The sequence below is a fragment of the Micropterus dolomieu genome, linkage group LG03 (genome assembly GCF_021292245.1).
Source record: "Micropterus dolomieu isolate WLL.071019.BEF.003 ecotype Adirondacks linkage group LG03, ASM2129224v1, whole genome shotgun sequence".
NCBI lineage: Eukaryota > Metazoa > Chordata > Actinopteri > Centrarchiformes > Centrarchidae > Micropterus > Micropterus dolomieu.
The window spans coordinates 16,823,632-16,843,337 of record NC_060152.1 but is presented as its reverse complement, the minus strand read 5'-3'; the positions used below and the strand labels follow the sequence as shown (position 1 = coordinate 16,843,337).

Here is a 19,706-nt window from a genome sequence, read left to right as displayed (position 1 = left end):
TATATATAATATAGCCTATATATATATATATATATAAATCTTAAACAGTCATTTCCTGTGCTTGACGGCAGATTAACTATGGAGTTGCTGACTAACATTAGAATAACATGACCTCAGTGTTTCTGCGGCAGGAGGGAGAGAAAATAGAGCAAGGGATGGACACAAGTGTGTGAGTGCGCGCAACTGTGTGTGTTTGATGAGGCGAGAGAGGCAGCAACAGAGAGGCAAGGATGGGACAGTGCGCGATTAATCCAACTTTACTGAAGTTGGGACCGGACCTTCAGTCCCGCGTCGACGCCGACATGCGGCGGTCAGATGTGACCGTCATCCGTCAGTGAATATAGCGCACATCTAACGAGAATTTAGACGGCGACTGTTAGAAAAGTCAAGATGACAGTAGTGACAGACATCCCGGATAAATGGTTTCCCGTCGTTCTTCCCCTGCAAAGAAAGAAACAGAAAGGACTAGATGGAGCCAAATCGAAAAAGAAGCGGACAGGTACGAGTTTGTGTGACCATTGGAGCTGTGGTTGGACAGATGATTTGAGCTTTTTTTCTTGTCCCAGTCTAACTGTCATCATCATCAGGATGTTGTTGGTGGTGTAAACTGCATCTCGCTGTTTTTCAAATAAACATCATTTCTCATCCTCCTCCCAACTGAGTCAAAGTTTCATCCCTGCTGCTTTATCTCATTCCAATTTATACTGTGGGTCTACCATTTGTGCATTTGTGCATGTGTGCGTGTGCACATCATCATATCACATGTAGGCATAACAAACTTAATTGGCTTTTTGTAGGCCAACTGTATCACTTTGTGTCTGCTGGTCCTGTAATCACTGAGCTTTCTCATTCTGTTTTAAAGACAGCATCATCCAACTTTAGCAGCAGATTTAATAACAAATTACAATAACTGCCGTTTTTCATATTTCAGTAGCTACTGTTATGTCTGCACTTTCAATGCCAGCCAGTGTTTTGGCTCAGTGTCACCTTTGTTATTTTTCTGACTTCAGTCCTATGTCCCAATATTGGCAGATAACCTGTCTGATGTGAAGTCATTTATAAATTGTAGTTATTTTCCTGATGTTTAGTGCTGATTACGACTCTGTGTTTACATTGGAATGTGCGTGTGTAAACAAAACTGCATTTATCGTCATTTTGTGTAAATAAGTAGGATGATATCCTTGACTCTGCTGAGACACTGATCAATCTTTCAGGCGCCAGCCTCCGCTGTCACTGCACTGCCTTGTCTGTATCCTTATTCCTTAGCCTAACTATCACAAATCACACTGGATGTGCACCTTCATTTGACCTCCAGCCCATCAGTCTGTCACTATGTCACTCACATCCTTTTCCAACAAATTAGAGATCACTCTGTCTGTGCATGCGCACGACTGCAGACAATTCCACTTTCCCATTTTCATATAATTAAATCAGCCGCAGTGAATGATGATCACTCCTGCACAGTGTCTGATCCTTGCTTAGGTTTAGTCATGGCAAGGACAAGAGCATTTCCCATAGTTCAGACTTACTGTGCTCTTTGGTCATCATTGTTATGACTTCAGTCTGCGTTCACTGTATCGGCGACATCAGGGGAGTCTGAGCTGTGGCACGTGCCCTCATATGTCCAACCATGGGGGGACGAGTGTTAAAGAGACAGGAGGGTGGATGAAAGAAAATTTTTGCTTTTGGATTGGGCTACAGTTAGTCATTCTGTGTAAGATAGTATATATTAAGTATTTTAGTTTTAATCAATATTTATGTCTCAGTTGTTTATGGAAACCATATGCTCACAGCAAAGTAACCTTGCAATTGAAAGTTTCTTAGTAATGGAGCTTTATAGATTTATTCAGACTTGCTGTGTAGCATCTAGTCTGCGTCAGGGCTTCTAATGCCCTTGAAGCTGTCAGAGACACTAAACACTTAATGGGCAGTTTGCTAAGGATGCTCATGCATTCTGGTTGGGTTGGTCAGCGGCCTCAGTACCTTGGATGCTTACCTGGCACAAGCATCTTGCCCTCTTTATGGAGGTTTAATGCAGCCTTGGCACTGCCTGTCAGATAGATCTCTCTGGTGAACACTTGCTGCAGAAAGCGATGTAACGACCTTCAGGTAGACGGGAGAAGTGCCAGAGGGAAAAGGGGGGGGGGGGGGTAGGATTGGAGTAGTTTCAACAAAATAGTTGTTGTAGGATGTGCACCCACAACACCTACACGATCAGACAAATCTGATATTGTTATACTAACCAGAGTTTAGAAGAAAGGACATATCAAATACCATCAGCCCAGAGCTGGATTCTTATGTGATGCAATTTTATATACACTCAAACACTCAGATTAACTTTACATACACAGTGGATAGGAGTGCACTTATTTTTCCGAATCCTGCTGCCAAGATAAGAACACTTTTAACAAATATATTAACTTATATTGAAAAGAGACCTATTATTTATTGTGAATTTACATATTTAGAGTATTGCTGTTGCTTAAGGTAGGGCAATATGGTATATACAGAGGGATGATTTGACATTGATATTTGATATTGCAATATTGCTAACACAGATTTTGGCATCAATGTGACCTTGATTTGTCAGGTATGTAACATTATTCGTAAGTAAAAACAGCATTCCTACCTGTTTATTTTGTCAGTTAACATTTTCTCAACAGAAATGTGTACTATATATAATATACTGTATATTAGTATAATATAAATCAAAGACAGTTTCAACCTAACACTGTGATGGAGGATATTGTCCAAGCATTCTGTTACACTCTTTAGGTATTAGCATCTGATAGCAACTTAAAATGTAAAACAAAGACAGATACTAAACAGTAATACCAAATAATTTGTATTTTCTAACTTGACTCAATCTATTGTGACATCAGCTCAGCTGGTCTGTAGTCGATTGCAGCTCATCACCTGCACCAAATCTGTTGTATAACAACAAAGATCTTATGGGATCTCTTTTAAGTGGCCTGTTTTTGTTTGGTGGAGATGAACACAGCAGAGACAAAGATGGTCTGTAAGTTGTGAGCTCTACAAGGTAACAGAGGGCTTCACAGTGCTGCACACACAGGAAACCACAGGTCTTTGTTGATGTGTGTGCATTAGATTATAGGGCAATGGCCTCAGTTGTATGATGCCCGTTCTTGGGTGCCCCGTTGCCTCTCAGCCACCAGTCAAAAGTGTGTTGAGGACTGTGGTTTCAGAGCTACAGTACCTCTGTGCATAACATATGCTTTGGCCCTGAATTTGATATTTGTGCCTGCATGCAATCTGTGTACAGCCCTGTGCTAAGCGGACCAGTCATTTGAAAAGCATTCTCATCAATATTAGAGGAGACAGGCCCAGTGGTGGAGGAGGGGAACTCCCAAACTACTTTGCATCAGCATAAACAGAAACCTAAAAACAGCAAGAGGATAAAGAGCGGGGTCAGGAGGGGAGGGGTACCAGAGCTTTAGCACAAGAAGAAATTTCACTTTGTACAAATCAGGTCTGTACATGGATGTAATGCTTCATCGTGTAACTCATGTTGACTCATACAAATGTTCGCACACTCATCTGTTGGTTAAGTGTTGTGTATCTGGCCCAGGTTGCACATCCCTTTGTGTGTGCATGTGAGACAGCGTGATTGTAGAGGTTGTTTGATTATTGTTATTGTTATTATTGATAATACTCAAACAACCTCCTTCTGAAACTCCAGTTTCATTGGTTTCTAAATAAATGCACAAGCATTGTGGACTTTCTTCGTGCTGTCTTTCTCTCTCTTTCTCTGTCCAGGTCTTAGAGGACAGTACAGATGCTGACATTTTTTAGGAATTAACCATTGGTCCTTGTGCAGCAGATTGAATGCTTTCTGTGCATCCTTGTAGCGATATCATCCCTTTATGACTCATTTTGTGCCTTGTGTTTCTGCAGAGGAGGAGAGAAGGGTCAGAGCCAATGACAGAGAGTACAATGAGAAGTTTCAATATGCGGTAAGACTTTTTTCCTGTACATGTTCCAAAATATGGACTCTGCCGTACAATTTCAAGAATTCAACTGAAGTATTGCGAGAGTCCATATAATTATCTATTCTTTTCACCCTCCTCCTCATCCAGAGTAACTGCATTGTGACATCCAAGTACAACATCATCACCTTTCTGCCGGTCAACTTGTTTGAGCAGTTCCAGGAAGTAGCCAACACCTACTTCCTTTTCCTGCTCATACTGCAGGTGAGGAGAGGTGAAGGAGGGATGGCGAGAGTGAGATCCTCTTGTGCACCTGTGTGCGGGTGCAGCTGCGGTGGCAGAGGCTTAAGAGTTACTGGTTTACCTAAAGGACCAAGATGTGTCAGAAAGTGATAGCTGGCTTAAGACATTTAAATTCAACAACATTAATGGGTGGTAAGAAATTATTATAACATAGAAGGTAATACATATTAGGATTTGACCATAGGAAACACAATTAAAAATCCAGTTAATTGGTCTATAATCAATTTAGTGAGAGTAAAGAAGAAGCTGTTTATAAAGGTGTCTTGTCACACACTCTGAGAGCAGAGTCAGTGCTGATGTTGGATGGATAGGATAAAACACATCCTACCAAATGCCTTTCACAGTCAGTTGATCAGTCACAAATTGCAAAAAAGTTTTGCACGCCACGTTTCACAGTTATGGCGTTTCACTGATGGATCCTACTGACTTTGGTGACACTTTGGTGACTTTTCCTCTGGCACCACCATTTCAATTTGTCTAATACTTTGGTTTATGGAAATATTCTTGCAAAACTAATTACATTCCCACCAGCCTCAGCTGTACTTGGTGTTTAGTGATAATTATCAAATGTTAGCATGCTGCAACATGCTAAGCTTACATGGTAAACATTGTAAACATTACACCTGTTAAACGCTAGCATTGTCATTTTGAGCATGTTAGCATACTGATATTACTAGCATGGCTGCTGACTCGTCTTATATTCATACTCATCTGAAAATTAACCCTCTCTGTCTCTATCTAGTTAATACCTCAGATCTCCTCCCTCTCCTGGTTCACTACCATTGTGCCTTTAGCTCTGGTGCTGAGCATCACGGCTGTAAAGGATGCCACAGACGACTATGTGAGCATATTTTTTACACACCACATAGTCACACAGTCTTGCTCATGGCAGGATAACAACATTACAATGAAAAACAGTATAAGGAATCCTAATTATTTCTAGCAGACACCACTTTGAATGTAGCGTGCTAACAAGTGGCCTCTTGTATATAATGAGCTCGTCTTCACAGTGATCTTTGTCTCCTTCAGTTTCGTCACAAGAGCGACAACCAAGTGAACAACCGCCAGTCTCAGGTCCTCATCCGTGGCTCGTGAGTCTCTTGACTTGTCATTGCAACTAAGCACTCACCAGGGCTGTTGCTTCCTAAACTAACAAACTACAGCTTATAAAATGAAATATTCAGGTTTAATCATTTTTTTCTTTACAAGGTATCATAAAGCACTAACATTTCCTAGCTTTTCTAACTCTTTTCTCTCTTTGCATTTTCTCTCTGTTTTGCTGTTTCAGGCTAGAGAATGAAAAGTGGATGAACGTTCGAGTGGGTGACATCATTAAACTGGAAAACAACCAGTTTGTGGCAGTACGTGTCCAATGTACATCACCACACATGCAAAAACCCACACACAATGATGAATAGTCTTTCCTGGACCATTTTAATTAAGATTACTAGCAGTAATCTAGCAGTGGACTGTTCAGGGTTCATCCTGCACTGCAACTCTCTAGTCATTTTAGATGTGGATGTTATCGTGATGGCGATTTATAGCAAATGCTATAAATGGATTTCAGTACAGTATATCCCTCATTAGGGACACTAGCTGCTGTTGTTAATTACTAAGTTGTTTGCAGGCGCAATTACTAATTTCTATGATTACTGTGCCATCTGGGCCTTAATAATTCTAGTCGTGTGCCGTCTGTGCCATGCAGTGGATGCTAGCCTCAGCTATTGTATCTATTTTCAGGCTGACCTGCTCCTGTTGTCCAGCAGTGAGCCTCACGGGCTCTGTTACATCGAGACAGCTGAGCTTGATGGGTCAGAAAATATACCACACCATACCATTGACTCACAGTACTTCTGAATCTGCAGAAGCAAGAGGACACTATATCTAAATCACTGTGTTATATTATCTTGCAGAGAGACCAATATGAAGGTGCGTCAGTCTGTCTCAGTGACATCTGAACTTGGAGACCCGAACAACTTGGCTTTGTTCAACGGTGAGCGTTCAGGAAATCCATCTTCTTCTCTCGATTTCTGGTTTGGTTCAACTACCATTTTCAGTAGTATAAAGGTCAACTGTTTTCAATCTGTGTTTTTAACACAGACGTTATCCACTTTCACACCCTTGCACATGAACCAAAAAATACACACAAATCATGCACACACTTTGTGCCCGACAGACTATCATCACCCACCCACTAGTACACACAACGAAAGACTTGTGTCAGCTCAGCACGCCCACACACACTCCTCACCTGCTCTGGAAAATGCATTACTGCAGCAAATCAACCCACACTTTGCCTCATATTAGTTTACAAAAGGTGTGTGTTTCAGCCTTATGTGAGTGACAACTGCATGGTGTCATAGGGATGGTTAATTTAACACTATATCATACAGCAAGGAAAATTAACCTAATGTTGTAATTGCATTTGGTGGACATCCATGATATAGCATATGATTTAGATTTGAATGTGCTTGTCCTTGCGATCCTGTCTGTGAAGGTGAGGTGGTGTGTGAGCCCCCCAACAACAAGCTGGATCGTTTCTGTGGGACTCTCTACTGGAGAGACAAGAAATACACTCTGACCAACCAGAACATGCTGCTACGAGGATGTGTCCTCCGCAACACGGAAGCCTGCTACGGCCTGGTCATCTTCGCAGGTCTGTGTGTCTGCGTATATTGGTGTGTGAAAATATGTGTATCTGATGTGTGTGTAACAGGTCTAACTTTCCCTGTTTTTGTCCCAGGCCCAGATACCAAGCTAATGCAGAACAGCGGTCGCACCAAGTTTAAGCGCACGAGCATCGATCGCCTGATGAACACTCTGGTCCTCTGGGTAGGACACCCCAAACCTCTCACTTTCATGGCTCATACATATAACTATTTCAGGACTTGGTCTCAGTGGCTTCAATCTAGTTTCATATCTCCTCTAATAATGTGTTCAATCCTTATTTGGCCTCAACTTACTGGAGATCCAATGTATGCTATGTGATTTAGACACCTCTCTCTTGCTTACTCTGTTTCTCTATCTGTGTTTCTGTCAGATCTTTGGCTTCCTGGTGTGTATGGGTGTGATCCTGGCTGTGGGTAACGCAGTGTGGGAGAGAGAGGTGGGCTCCCTTTTTCAGAGCTATCTGCCTTGGGACCCTCCTGTAGACAACTTCCTGTTCTCAGCCTTCCTCTCCTTCTGGTCCTACGTCATCATTCTCAACACTGTGGTGCCTATCTCTCTGTATGTCAGGTGAGGGCACGTCAAAAACTAATAGATGCTGTGGTATTAATGCTGAAATCTTAGCAGACAACTTTGTTGTCCAAAGCATGATATCATTGATTGGGTAGTGACTAACTACACAAACATACAAATGAAAATAGACCAAACGTGCAGTGAAGATTTTGCAAGGATTGTCTAAAACCACTTCTTCATGTACTCAGGGACACTTTGTGACAACATTGATTGCATCAAATGTATAAACGCAAATACATATTTAGTCCACTATAGACCATATCTAATCTTGATATTTGTTTCTTTGAGTTCTGTACAATAAAATTTGGATTTCAATAATAATAATAATCTGAATAATTTGAATAATAAAAACCCACTGTGCTCACACAGGCAAAAAATAATAAATGTATGCCCTTCTTACAATACAATTTTTTTTAAACACGCAACAACTGATCCATACAATCCAGACAATAAATATAAGATAAGCATTTGTCACTTAAAGAAAAGCGTATAAAGTATATATTGTGCAACCTAATATCTAGATACAGTCTGGATACAAAGTGAATATTAAGTATCCCCTCTAGACACATTTTAAGACATAAAAACATATAAGTAAAAATACTCTGCTTTGAATAATACTTTATGTAAATTATGTATGATATGTTTAATTTATATTAAATTTGTGAAATGGCATCTCCTTTTATTCTGTGAACATGTAAATTTGTGTGTTATATAGTGTTTGTGTATTTGGACTATAATATGCTTTCAGATTAGTGATTATGTCAAAAAACCCTGCTTGTATTGTGCACATATTAAACTGAGGTTTAAGGTGAGCACAGATATTTCTTCTAGTGTCTCTGCACATGTGTCATTCTGTACAGTGAAAATAAGCAAAACATATTTTTCAGTGAGTGCGTAAAAGGGCCTAAAAAGTCTTTTACATGGTTCCCTATATTACTTTCTTTCATTTATTAGTCATAAAGCTTTGTGTTTATGTTCTCTGCAGAGATTCCCTCTCAGGTAAGAGAGCAGAGTGCTCCCTCATTTCCAAACCACTTGTGTAGCCCCAACAAACTCCTTACAAAGTTTTATATTCACTACTCCCTGACTACAGCATGGGTGTGTGACTAATAGCTCTGTGTGAAAATGTTGTTGTCTCTGTTGTCAAGGTTTAGTGTTAACCTAAATTTGCAATAAGTTAGATTGGTTTTATTATCTGTTACTAAAACCGTGTCCCTCTCTCACCTGTCTGTGCATCAGTGTGGAGGTGATCAGGCTGGGGCACAGCTACTTCATTAACTGGGACCAGCAGATGTTTTGCTCACAGTGCAACACAGCAGCTGAGGCCAGGACCACCACTCTGAACGAAGAGCTGGGCCAGGTGTGCATAGACAGCAAATATAGTCTGTTTGAGATTTTATGCATGTTTACTGATTGCCTGTTCTGTCCATCCATCCATCCTACATCCAGACTAGTTTCTGTTGCTTTCTGAGGCTTAGTTAATTCATCTTAATTTCTTTTAAAAATGCATTTAGATCCATTTTTCAATACATTCTGCAGTAACTGAATGATGGAACCACTTGTGTCTTACTGCACAAATGAAATGCACCTGCAGACTTAGAGGAATCTCAGGGATAAGGAGGCTTCATAGATTGGTCTGTAGACTTTATCACTCTCTTGAGCTATAATTATCATTCAGTACACGCTGTCAAAAGTTCCCCGCTCTACATCTGTTTTAAGCATATCATTCAAAATATATGTTTTCCCCTAATGACAAGGAGAGAAGATAGTTTTGGTTCAGTTTAAATTATTTATTTTTATTTTCAAATGCAACAACGTCTGTAAAACATAGCTTTAATCTTGCTTTTAGATTTACAATAATTTTACAATAATAACTGTGTAATTTTAGATTTAGAGTTGCTATCTAAATTGTTTCCTTTAGGTTGAATACATCTTCAGTGACAAGACTGGAACTCTTACTCAGAACATCATGAGCTTCAATAAGTGCTCCATCAATGGACAGACTTACGGTAAGTGCTCACACACACACACACACACACACACACACACACACATCAACACTTAGTGGCCACTTAATTGGTTACTGTCTGTTGCAATTCAATACAGCTCTGCTATAAATTCTACTTTTACAAACTGTGTTGGACATGTGTAAATTCAATTAAATGTTTATTACTGAGGTCATAGTTAAATGTGGTGTTTTACTGGACTACATTATACTGAGTTGCTTCAAAATCTTTCTTCTCCCTATTTACATACATACATATTAGAAACACCTCTGAATATGATGCAGTCCAGTATGACACAACCACTAGCTATGACTTCAATGCTAAAACATATAAGTTAATTAACTCTTCTCTGATTGCATCAAATGAAAATAGATTTTATAGCATAACAGTTGGATGGCATTATATTGTACCCGTGGCCACTGAGTGTAACCTTGTCCTGAATCACCATGTACACATGTACAAAAAATGCACAACAAAATCTCACGCATCTGTTTGTGTTACTATCAGGTGAAGTAACAGACCCACTGGGACCTCAGCCAAAGGTAAGATGCCAATTTATTTTAAAACTAAATTGCATTCACATGCATCCCTACACATACAAATGTATGTACTCCTAGCTAATCCCTGGCTCTCCGTGATCTTCAGAGATTGGACTTTACTCCCTTCAACCCCCTGGCGGACCCGGACTTCTGTTTCTATGACGACACCTTGCTGGAATCAGTGAAAGTGGGAGACTCACACACTCATGAGTTTTTCCGCCTGCTGTCCCTCTGTCACACCGTCATGAGTGAGGAGAAGAGCGAGGGTGAGCAAGAGAAGGGGAGAGGGGGATCTGGGAGGTTGAATGGCAGCAAACACCGACACCAACATACCATCTGTCTGTTATTTATTATGCATTATTTATCATCATTTTGTCTGTCAAACCAGGAGAGCTGCTTTATAAGGCTCAGTCTCCAGACGAGGGCGCTCTAGTGACAGCAGCTCGAAACTTCGGCTTTGTCTTTCGCTCCCGAACACCTGGGACAATAACCACCACAGAGATGGGACGACCTGTAACCTACACTCTGCTCGCCATACTGGACTTCAACAACATACGCAAGAGGATGTCTGTTATAGGTGTGCAGAGGTCATCATTTTCAGTTTACAATTTACAATGTATTTATTATTGTTTATTTTAGATTAAGATTATCATAAAACAATCTTGATGAAATTAGATTTTAAAAAACTCTCTGCAAACATCCATCCTTGTCTTTTTTTTTTCATGCTTTGGATGCCATTATCACAGCAAGAACAGTGTTCTGTGGTTGTAAAGGGTTTCATTGCAATGGACTCCTACGATAAATTGAGTTTTGTATGTTTAAATAACAAAAATGTATGTAAATTATGATCTACACTCCTACAAACTGACAGGATAAAGGCTGTTAGTCATGTTTACGTTTTATCCCTCAGTGAGAGTTTTCACTGTGTGATTTGTCTTCTTGCACAGTGCTGGAAAACTGCCCAGAAATCAGTGGTCATAAATCATTTTTGCCTTGGCAACAACTTTGGTCTGTTATTCATTTTCAGTGCGTAACCCAGAGGGCAGGATCCGTCTGTACTGCAAAGGCGCTGACACTGTGCTGCTGGAGAGACTCCACCCCTGTAACCAGGAACAGATGAATATCACCTCAGACCACCTCAATGTAAGAAAACACACACAAACACATTAACTCTTGGATGGATGGATAGATGGATGGAGCTGTACTGCCATCTAGTGCCTCTAAATTGCAAAACAACATCTTAAGCCTTTACTCTTATACACTTTACACTGTATTAGATACACCTGTTCAATTGCTTTTTCCCACAAAGAGCTAATCAGCAAATCACATGGCACCAAGTCAGTGCATTTAGGCATGTAGACGTGGTCAAGACAACTTGTTGAAGTTCAAACTGAGCATCGGAACGTGGAAAGGAGATTTAAGTGACTTTAAATGCGGCATGTTTGTTGGTGCCAGACGGGCTGGTCTGAGTATTTCGGAAACTGCTGATCTACTGGGATTTTCACACAGATTGATCTGAAAAACTATATCCAGTGAGCGGCAGTTGTGTGGACGAAAACGCCTTGTTGATGTCTTAGGTCAGAGGAGAATGGGCAGACTGGTTCGAGATGACAGAAAGGAAACAATAACTTAAACACTCGTTATAATCAAGGTGTGCAGAATACCATCTCTGAACGCACATGTCGAACTTTAAGCAGATGGGCTACAGCAGCAGAAGACCACACCGGGTGCCACTCATGTCAGCTAAGAACAGGAAACTGAGGCTACAATTCAGCACAGGCTCACCAAAATTGGACAATAGAATGGAAAAATGTTGCTAGGTCTGATGAGTCTCGATTTCAGTTGCAACATTCAGATGGTAGGGCTGGTGGTGGTGGTGTAATGGTGTGGGGAATATTTTCTTGGCACACTTTGGGCCCCTTAGTACCAACTGAGCATCGTTTAAACGCGACAGCTGACCTGAATATTGTTGCTGACCATGTCCATCCTTTTATGACCACAGTGTACCCATCTTCTGATGGCTACTTCCAGCAGGATAATGCACCATGTGACAAAGCTCAAATCATCTCAAACTGGTTTCTTGAACTTGACAATGGCCTCCACAGTCACCAGATCTCAATCCAATAGAGCACCTTTGGGATGTGGCGGAACGGTAGATTGGCATCTTGGATGTGCAGCCGACAAATCTGCAGCAACTGCACGATGCTATCATGTCATAGGACTACTTGGTTTCTTCTCATGCATGTCCTCATGTCAGAACGTGTTTATATGTTTGCGTTTGTACGTGTGTGTATATATATTTGGCTCTAGGAGTATGCAGCAGATGGTTTGCGGACTCTGGCGCTGGCCTACAGGGACCTGTCAGAGGACGAGTGGGAGGCGTGGTCAGAGAGTCACCGCTGCGCAGAAAAGGCCACCAACTGCAGAGAGGACCGACTGGCAGCTGCTTATGAGGAGATAGAACAAGACATGATGGTTAGTGACTAATGGTCTGAGAGTGTGCATCCATGTGTGTGGTGTGTGTGTAGTTTGTCTTGCGGGTGTGCTTTCAGAGTCAGTCTGCCATTTGTTTATGCAGAGGGCTTTCTGCCAATGGATTAAAATAGCACTATAAAAAAGGGAACTTTTTAGTTGGACATATTGTCCAGACTGTACTTGGTGGGAGGAAATTCCTCTTTTTTACTGCAACTAAACAACACTCTCATGCAGTATGCAGGATGTTGTTTAATTGATAGTTGATTTAATGAGTGGTACTGGTGGTAAGCCATTTCAAGTCATAACATAGAAATTGCTTTTATGACGATTGTGTGTGTGTGTGTGTGTGTGTGTGTGTGTGTGTGCGTGCGTGCGCATGTGTGTGTGTTTTTGTCTGCCTGTGTGTCTAGCTCCTCGGTGCCACAGCTATAGAGGACAAGCTGCAGGAAGGCGTCCCAGAGACGATTGCTGTCCTCTCTCTGGCTAACATTAAGATCTGGGTTCTCACTGGAGACAAGCAGGGTGAGACACACACACTTATACACACACTACCAGAACTGAGTTTGCATGCAGTTATTTTAAAAAACCACCATCATTTGCAAAGAACCAAACACTCAAAATCTCTCTAAAAGAGATATCGCAGGCACACTAAAGAGTAACTCAGTTCATTGTGTAATGTGTACGACATTGACATTGCATTCCAACACTCTTGTTTTCATTGTGAATAAATCTGCCACAAACAAACCTGAAATTCATCTGAATGGTCAACATAAAACAAGGCAAACCTGCAGATTTCCTTTTACAATGTTAGAGATGGAACAAAGATACTCTTCTTCAATTTAACCATCATTGGTGTGTCTAGACTTTTTTGACTGACTTATGCAGGGGTGGCATGAAGTATGTACGCACGTGCGAAAATAGCATTTATTTACTATTCTCATATCTACTTTTAATGTCGTAATGTCGTCAGAATTTTTCAAAGTAAAAGCTCTCAGTTCCACTCCATATAAAGCATTACAGTAAACAATCTTCTTGCACTTTTATTTTTTTAAGTAAAACCACTAAAGAGGTTATGTGAGTTGTTGCTGTCGTGACTGAGAGCTATTTCAGCACCGCTATCAAAGTATTTATTTATTTATATTATTTGCCGCTATCAAAGCACCATATTCTGACCGCGGGCCAGATATTGTTGTTGGCAATTTTGGCAAGGGTCCACAGAGAAAATGAATGTGTTTCCCTGGTCAATGTTTGTATCAACTTTACCTATTATGTGGTTTATAATGGACTGTGGTGCAGAAACAGTGAGAGTGTTTCACACTCTTGGCTTACATTTTCCATGTTATCGGTCAGTGGCCAAGTCACAATAACATGTTTTTACTGAATGATTAAGTAAATTTAATTTCTTAATATATCCATCTAAAAAAACCTCATTTCTTGACTGGCTACTCTCTGCTGTCTCAGAAGAGACACCTTTTGTGCTGTGTCAGCCACCATAGCTTTCCTATGCTCTTTGAAAGGGTGGGGGGTAGTGGTGGATTGGACAGATGGTTGCAATTCACAACCCTCACCACTAGATGCCACTAAATCTTACACACTGAACCTTTAAGTCCTCAAAAACAAGTTGTACCTCCAAAAAAAGTAGGCTACAGGCAAAAGAAAACAATGCACATTCAAAAAATACTTGTCAAACAGTTGGTTCAAACTAAGATCCCACCTCTAATCAGGCTGATCACAGTTTGGGATAATGGGAGGTTTGCGGTGTCACACGTATAGACCAGCAAAAAGCATGCAGGCTGCTAGGATGGCCTAAAAACACTTGAAACTTCGACACTATCACTGTGAACAAGTCTACTGCAGGAAATTCAGGGACTAATATGAATAAAGATATAAAGGTCATTTTTTTGATCCTTCTGAGCTCTCAATCTGGCACTTGTTCTTTTTAACATCCATCTCCAGTATGTTCAGCTGAATTGCTTAAGTGCTCTCCAGTACCCATCTCTCTTTCTTTCACAGAGACGGCTGTCAATATAGGTTACTCCTGCAAGATGCTGACAGATGATATGACAGAGGTGTTCATCATCAGTGGACACACTGTCCAGAGTGTACGGCAGGAGCTCAGGTCAGTCTGTCTGTCTGGACAACTGCATGTCCATCTTTCTCCTCAGCTGTCTCGTGTCTTTGCTTCTCTACACTGTAAAAGCCACACTGAACCAAAATGACAAAAGACAGGTATTGGTTGAAAAGAAACTAAGATGTGTGGTAGCAAAGTGTCCTGTACAAGAATTACCGAACAATATCCAGTGCTTTGATTTAGCCACTATATTTAAATCGACAAATGCACAGCCCTACAAATGTGGTGCCTCCGCCAAAAAGTGTTAATTTTATGAAGTCAGTTCATTAGTTTCTTTCAAGAAATAATGTGTAAAACCAGCATATGTCAAAGATTCTGTCTTGTCTGTGACGATGTCATTTTTGAAACTAGTGCAACAATCTGCATTGTTTAAGTATTTCATTGCAAGTGAAACTGCACAGGAGACAAATAAAATGTTCTTTGTTTCTCTTAATAAAAAAAATATGTGATTCTAATTTATCACAGTGTTGATTGATGCTCTTGTGATTTCTTATATATACTACATGTTGGTTGAGCATGCACTGTATTTCCCTCATTCTTGACTCTTAAACGTTTGCATGGCCTGAAGATTACATACCATAACCTCTGTGAATGGCAAGAAGGTATTGAGTTTAGTTGAGTTACCTATGTAACTTTGGTGAACTCATAGTACTACAGGTACTATGAGTACTACCTTAGTCTCCCATAGACAGACCTCCACACTTTGTTTTAGCACTGTGCCAGAGCTGGAAAAAAGGTCTGGCTGATCTCATTATCATCACCAATGACAGGCTTATAAGAGATAATAAAATATAATAGACTAATAAAACCTTAATATTATTAAAACATTTCAAAATACACAGAATACCATAATTAAAGAAGCTAAATTCAAAAATTACCTTGAAGTGCCAAAGGTTTTTCAAGAGTCAAATATATTCAACAAAGCATCATCATATACGCCATATTGTGGCACCATCTTGATGTTTTTTTGGGTGATGCACAAATTAACATACAGAGCGCTGCAGCTGATACATACATAAAGGTAAGCCAGAGGCTGAAACATCAGCAATAAGATCATGGTCACCACAGTCACTTTCCTCCCTGTAGCCCTGACGTTAACCTGCTCTATTTTAATTTTGCAACCGTCGTATTTTTTTTTATCTCTCCTTTGATTTGTTTTCTCAGCTGTGTCTGTTTTCCTTCTCTGCGGTTCCTCTTTCAACGCTTCTATTTTCTCCTCTATATGGTTATGTTGTGTTTTGCTTCTGGGTTTATGGGATAGACGAGCCCTGTTGATTTCAACTTTGTTTTTCTTCTTCTCCAGGAGGGCGAGGGAAAGAATGATCGAGCTGTCTCAAACCAGAGATGGAGGGAAGGAGGAGGGGATGGAGGGATGGGGAGAAGCATGTTTCATGGGTAACGGATTCAGAGAAGGACGTGAAGGAGATGTTACAGGAGGAGGAGGGAAACAGCTGCAGTGCCCTCCTCCTCCTCCTCTTCCTCCACCTCCACCTCCTGCACCTCCCTCCAACCTCATGGACAACATCTCTGGAGAGTTTGCTCTTGTGATTAACGGTCACAGTCTGGTATGAATAACCCGCCCCCACACTAACATACTGCACATATAGACATTTACAAAACCAACAAGGGCATGAAGAATTAATATGTCAACTGTCAGGAAATATTGAGTTCCCAGAAATGTGTTATCAACAAAACATATTTGCATTTTTCTTAAAGTATGTTTTTCCACAGCTGCAACTCTGACCCCTTAACAGTAACCCTGAACTTTTCCACTCTCTCTGCTTTAATAGGCCCATGCACTAGAAGCAGACATGGAAACGGAGTTTGTGTCGACGGCATGTGCGTGCAAAGCAGTGATTTGTTGCAGAGTCACCCCGCTCCAAAAAGCTCAGGTGGTGGAGCTCATCAAGAAACACAAAAAGGCTGTCACTCTGGCTATAGGAGACGGAGCTAACGACGTTAGCATGATCAAAAGTGAGTTGTGCAGGCGGGATCAATAGGCAGAGGATGGCGGAGAGGAGAGGAATAAGTGTTACTGGATTATTGTTGAGATGGAAAGGAAAGCGAAAAAGAGAAGTAGAGTTTTAGCCACGTGCGTGTCAGGCAATGGAAATTCTCAGCAGAAGTATAGTAGTAGAAGTTGTTTATCTACATGGTGGTACTGTGGACAAAGGCTGTGTAGAAATGTGTGTTGCAGTAGGTGTGATGTCCTCATCAAGTTAGGGACTGGTTTCTTAGTGTCTGACCCACAGGTTGGCCACTTATTGCACTGTGCAGACATTGTTCAAACCCACAGAACTTTATTTTTAATTCTAGTGGAAATCCCAAAGTTTCCAAACATACCCAATATATCAGGCTGATCTTTCAGAAAATGTTTATAAAATAATTAAAAAAAAACTTTCAGGATATTTCCATTTGATTGCATTGCAACAAGTTGATACAGAATGATACCTTAAACTTTACCTAACCTCAACGCTGCTTAACGGTAAACTGTATGTTTAGGGATTACACCAAAACCCCAATGTTCTGCTTCTGTAGGTGTGTTTGTAATATTCTGTTTTGTAAGTGTTGCATCACCTTGCATGTTTGTCTGTATATGTACGTCATATGAACATGATGTGTGTGTGTGTGTGAGTGTGTGTGTTCCTTCCAATGAATTTATGCAAGTACAAAGCAGCCAATGCAACAATGATGGGTGGGGTTGGCTTACATCCTGGGAGTTATGCTCTTAAACTTGCAAATTTAGCAATTCTTCTTTTATTAAGGCATAATAATAGATCATTTACAATTATTTTATAGATGACTTTTGGCAATGGCAATTAATAGGAACAAATTTTAGGTTGCTAGCTTGTTAAAAAAAACTTTGGCAAGTATTTACCCTACAGAAGACAGCACTTGCTTTGATTACTAGTTAGCTAGGCTTATTGGAAAGTGTGAAACTTGTTAACATTGGTAACCTGCTTACTAAAAGGCAGGTCCATCATGCTTTCTTCATAACTTTCCAACATTTATAATGGTAGACTTGATGGCTTAGCTATAAACCCATATGTGATTAGTGCTAGCTAAAATAAATTGTATCATGCTACATAATTCTTCTCCTATTTATTTCTATCAGTAATGAGACAATTCCATATCAAAACTCCTACAAGAACTTTTTCTCTCTTTGTGCCCATCTATCTCCACTCCTCCAGGTGCTCATATCGGAGTTGGGATCTCAGGTCAGGAGGGGATCCAGGCTGTGCTGGCCAGTGACTACTCGTTCTCCCAGTTCCGCTTCCTGCAGCGCCTCCTGCTGGTGCATGGCCGCTGGTCCTACCTGCGCATGTGCCGTTTCCTCTGCTACTTCTTCTACAAGAACTTTGCCTTCACCATGGTGCACTTCTGGTTCGGCTTCTTCTGTGGCTTTTCTGCACAGGTCAGAGATGGGAGGTCATGGGGAAATATACAACAACCAGGGTTTAGGAAAATTGTAATTGTGATTTTCACTTTGTCTGTGTTTGTGTTTCCAACTCCTCTGTCTTGTAGACGGTGTATGACCAGTACTTTATCACTCTCTACAATATTGTCTACACCTCCCTCCCTGTGCTGGCCATGGGGATATTTGACCAGGTATGCTCAAATAATGACTACGTATTAAACTCACATGCACACTGTGCTTGTTATATTATTTTCATGAAATTAATGAACCACGTGTTTTTGAATTCTCTGTTAGTGTTTACACCAGTCTTCACCAGTCATGACAAAAGTAGATTAATGAAATATGAAGTCATGTTTTGCTACACTAGTGAGAGATGGCAATGTCTGCCTGTTGGTCAGTTATCCCACCACTTTGACCAGACTGAAATAGCTCAATAACTATTAGATGGATTGCCATGAAAGTTGGCATAGAGCCTATTGATTTTGGTCATCCACATTAAGGTTGTGGTTTTGAGTAAAATGTCTTGAATACTATTGAATGGATTGCCACGACATTTTGCACAGACATTCAGGATGAATTGTAATAACTGATGATCCCTCAACTTCTCATCCAGTGGCATCAACAGGTCGAGCTTTTAATTTGTCTCATACGAACTAGTTAAATTAGTGCTAATTATGCGAGTCTTAGCATCCTGATATGCTAAGCTAAAATGGCAAACATGGTACACATTATACCTTCTAAACATCTGCATGTTAGCACTGTCACTGTGAGCATGTTAGCATTTAGCTCAAAGCCCCATTGTGCCTTTTAATACAGCCTAACCCAGCAGCTAGCATTATTATAGAATCTTAATTTTGTATTTACTGAGTAAACTATATGTAAGCATTTTATGAAAACTAACAATTCCAGATCATTTCTGTAGTACATAGCAGGGTAGTGTGATTTTGGTACATGCAGCGCCTCACTTCCTCTATTATTGTAGGATGTTCCTGATCAGAGGAGTCTGGAGTATCCTAAACTGTATGAGCCTGGACAGCTCAACCTCCTCTTCAACAAGAGAGAGTTCTTCATCTGCATCGCCCAAGGCATCTACACATCAGTGGTGCTGTTTTTTGTCCCCTGTGCCATCTTGTCCGACGCGACTCAGAGCACCGGAGTGCCCCTCGCGGACTACCAGACCTTTGCTGTCACTACAGCAACAGCCCTGGTAATTGTGGTCAGCGTGCAGGTAAGTGAGGCCAGAGTGGTGTTAGATTTTCCTCACAACTGGCAACCTCTATATTTTACCACATATTTTATGTCAGTGTGTATTAATTGTGCCCCTCTGCTATTTTTTTGAATGTGTGTCTGTGGATGATTATGTAGATTGCTCTCGACACAGGCTTCTGGACAGTTATCAACCATGTGTTTGTTTGGGGCTCTCTGGGCTCCTACTTCACCATCATGTTCGCATTGCACAGTCAGACCCTCTTCAGGATCTTTCCCAATCAGTTCCACTTTGTAGGTCGGTCCCTTGTTCTCTTTATTTGTTTGTATCACACACACACACACACACACACACACACACACACACACACACACACACACACACAGACAGGATTAATTACTTGTGGTGGGTATATTGATGCCCTCCTTCTGCCAGGTGAT

General features: G+C 40.8%; 1 protein-coding gene across 1 annotated transcript; it reads left to right on the top strand.

The window, feature by feature from the left end:
* Nucleotides 1-217: 217 nt before the first annotated feature.
* On the top strand, nucleotides 218-19,705 carry LOC123968084 (phospholipid-transporting ATPase ID-like). The gene is made up of 27 exons (XM_046044566.1): nucleotides 218-499; nucleotides 3,916-3,974; nucleotides 4,098-4,211; nucleotides 4,993-5,091; nucleotides 5,280-5,341; nucleotides 5,539-5,611; nucleotides 5,991-6,061; nucleotides 6,164-6,243; nucleotides 6,748-6,906; nucleotides 6,994-7,082; nucleotides 7,291-7,487; nucleotides 8,730-8,850; nucleotides 9,412-9,499; nucleotides 10,004-10,038; nucleotides 10,142-10,301; nucleotides 10,424-10,612; nucleotides 11,063-11,178; nucleotides 12,346-12,510; nucleotides 12,921-13,032; nucleotides 14,524-14,629; nucleotides 15,945-16,206; nucleotides 16,432-16,615; nucleotides 17,833-18,056; nucleotides 18,167-18,250; nucleotides 19,042-19,287; nucleotides 19,425-19,567; nucleotides 19,702-19,705. Exons 1-27 carry the CDS (start codon nucleotides 391-393, stop codon nucleotides 19,703-19,705), a joined length of 3,351 nt encoding a protein of 1,116 aa, XP_045900522.1. The 5' UTR covers nucleotides 218-390.
* Nucleotide 19,706: the final 1 nt, after the last annotated feature.

Excerpts from the sequence above, each read along its gene's own strand:
- LOC123968084 (XM_046044566.1), top strand. The coding sequence starts at position 391 with ATGACAGTAGTGACAGACATCCCGGATAAATGGTTTCCCGTCGTTCTT. Across the intron at positions 500-3,915 it reads ATCGAAAAAGAAGCGGACAG|AGGAGGAGAGAAGGGTCAGA; the intron begins GTACGAGTTTGT and ends GTGTTTCTGCAG. Across the intron at positions 9,500-10,003 it reads CATCAATGGACAGACTTACG|GTGAAGTAACAGACCCACTG; the intron begins GTAAGTGCTCAC and ends TGTTACTATCAG.